Below are 2050 nucleotides of genomic sequence, written 5' to 3'. Positions count from 1 at the left end.
TTTTATTAAAGCCTGAGGACAGGACCAATGGACAGAAAGAGCTGCCAAGACTTTTTTAAATCAGAAGCTACAAACTATATAGCAGTAGGAAGAATTTGACCCATAGACATGTTTTATTTATATGTCTTAAAATCATTTGTCAACAGTTAAAAATTGAGTGATTTCAAATAAACATTAATCCAGATGTATGACTCCTCTTGAAAAATAAAAAAATCCTGAATTACTGGGTCCTCTGCCCCTCATTGAATTAGGAGAGGTTGTTGCTTCTAGACAAGACGAGCACTTTCCATTGATATCGCTTCCCTTTTCTCTCAGGATAGAGGTCTGCAAATCCTACAGTACATAGCAAGGTCTCTTTGTATATTTATGTTCTGACTTGAATTATGGCAGTTCATCAAACACATATCTTACCCAGAATATATTCACTGCTTAAAAATATAATCAGAGGGGTGCCTGGGTAGCTCAGTCAATTAAGTGTCTGCCTTCAGCTCAGGTCATGATCCCAGAATCCCAGGATCCAGCCCCGCATCACTCTCTGCTCATTGGAGAGTCTGCTTCTCCCTCTGCCTCTCACCCCACTCTCATGCTCTCTCTCACTCTCAAATAAATAAAATCATCTTTTAAAAAATATAATCAGATATTGTTTACTTAGACATTCTAAAAGATTCTCTCCCCTTTTTTACCTCCCTGCAAATGTGTTCTAACGAGCAGGATAGTAATTTCCTTCATATTTGACTTCTCTTAATCGGTCAGTCCCTCTTTCTCCCTTAAAAAAAATATATATATAGCCGGTGACCCAGTTCCGTTCCTTGCTGCTGTGGTCTCTGGGCCGCCGGGGTCGGTGAAGGATCTCAAGATGGCTGCGCGAAAACTTGCTCTAAAATCCATTGACTGGGTAGCTTTTGGGGAGATCATACCCCGAAACCAGAAGGCCATTGCTAACTCCCTGAAGTCCTGGAATGAGACACTTACCTCCAGGTTGGCTACTCTCCCTGAGAAACCACCTGCTATCGACTGGGCTTACTACAAGGCCAATGTGGCGAAGGCTGGTTTGGTAGATGACTTTGAGAAGAAGTTTAATGCCCTGAAGGTTCCTGTGCCAGAGGATAAATATACTGTTCAGGTGGATGCTGAAGAAAAAGAAGATGTGAAAAGTTGTGCCGAGTTTTTGTCTCTCTCAAAGGCCAGGATTGAGGAATATGAAAAAGAGCTGGAGAAGATGAGGAACATAATTCCATTTGATCAGATGACCATTGAGGACCTGAATGAAGTCTTTCCAGAAACCAAATTAGACAAGAAGAAGTATCCCTATTGGCCTCACAAGCCAATTGAGAATTTATAAACTTGAGTTGGGGAGAAAGCTCTGGCCCTCGTATTATAAATGCTGGACATTAAAAATAATGATACGGAAAAAAAAAAAAAAAATATATATATATATATATATATATATATATATATATATAAAGATACTCTATTACAGATGCCTTTCTATCTATTAAACAAAACACTTAACAGAAGTAGATGATAAATGAAAACTCATTTAGAAAATTGAGGTAAAGGGCCCCTGGGTGTTTCAGTCTGTTGGGCATCTAGCTCTTGGTTTTGACTTGGGTCTTGATCTCAGGGTCATGAGATCGAGCTCTGCTTCGGGCTCTGTGCTCAGCCCAGAGTCTGTTTGTCCCTCTCCCTACCCCTCTTCCTTCCCCCAACCACCACTTGCTCACTCCTGCACATGCTGTCTCTCAAATAAATAAATAATCTTAAAAAAAAAAAAAGAAAATCGGTGGTGAAAATTACATCTCTCAATTTGAGAAAGATTACAAGGCTTCATCATGTTTCTCCAACATAAATGATTTCATTATAGGCACTGGATCTCATGGGTCTAAAATAAATTTGTATAAAAATGGTTGCCACCAATGACTAGGCAACACTCATGCTATGTGGAGTAAGAAGGCAATACCACCCCAACACTCCTACATTATGCTGGATACAACTAAATTTAGCTTTACTTCTGTCCTCCTTACTCCGCTTGGAATACTCCAAGCACACT

General features: G+C 39.8%; 1 protein-coding gene across 1 annotated transcript; it reads left to right on the top strand.

The window, feature by feature from the left end:
- Positions 1–793: 793 nt before the first annotated feature.
- Positions 794–1425, top strand: LOC118548971 (ATP synthase peripheral stalk subunit d, mitochondrial). The gene has a single exon (XM_036113140.2). It carries the CDS (start codon positions 857–859, stop codon positions 1340–1342), a length of 486 nt encoding a protein of 161 aa, XP_035969033.1. The 5' UTR covers positions 794–856; the 3' UTR covers positions 1343–1425.
- The last annotated feature ends 625 nt before the right edge of the window (positions 1426–2050 follow it).

The sequence above is a fragment of the Halichoerus grypus genome, chromosome 12, assembly GCF_964656455.1.
Source record: "Halichoerus grypus chromosome 12, mHalGry1.hap1.1, whole genome shotgun sequence".
Lineage (NCBI taxonomy): Eukaryota > Metazoa > Chordata > Mammalia > Carnivora > Phocidae > Halichoerus > Halichoerus grypus.
This window is presented reverse-complemented; position numbering and strand designations above follow the sequence as displayed.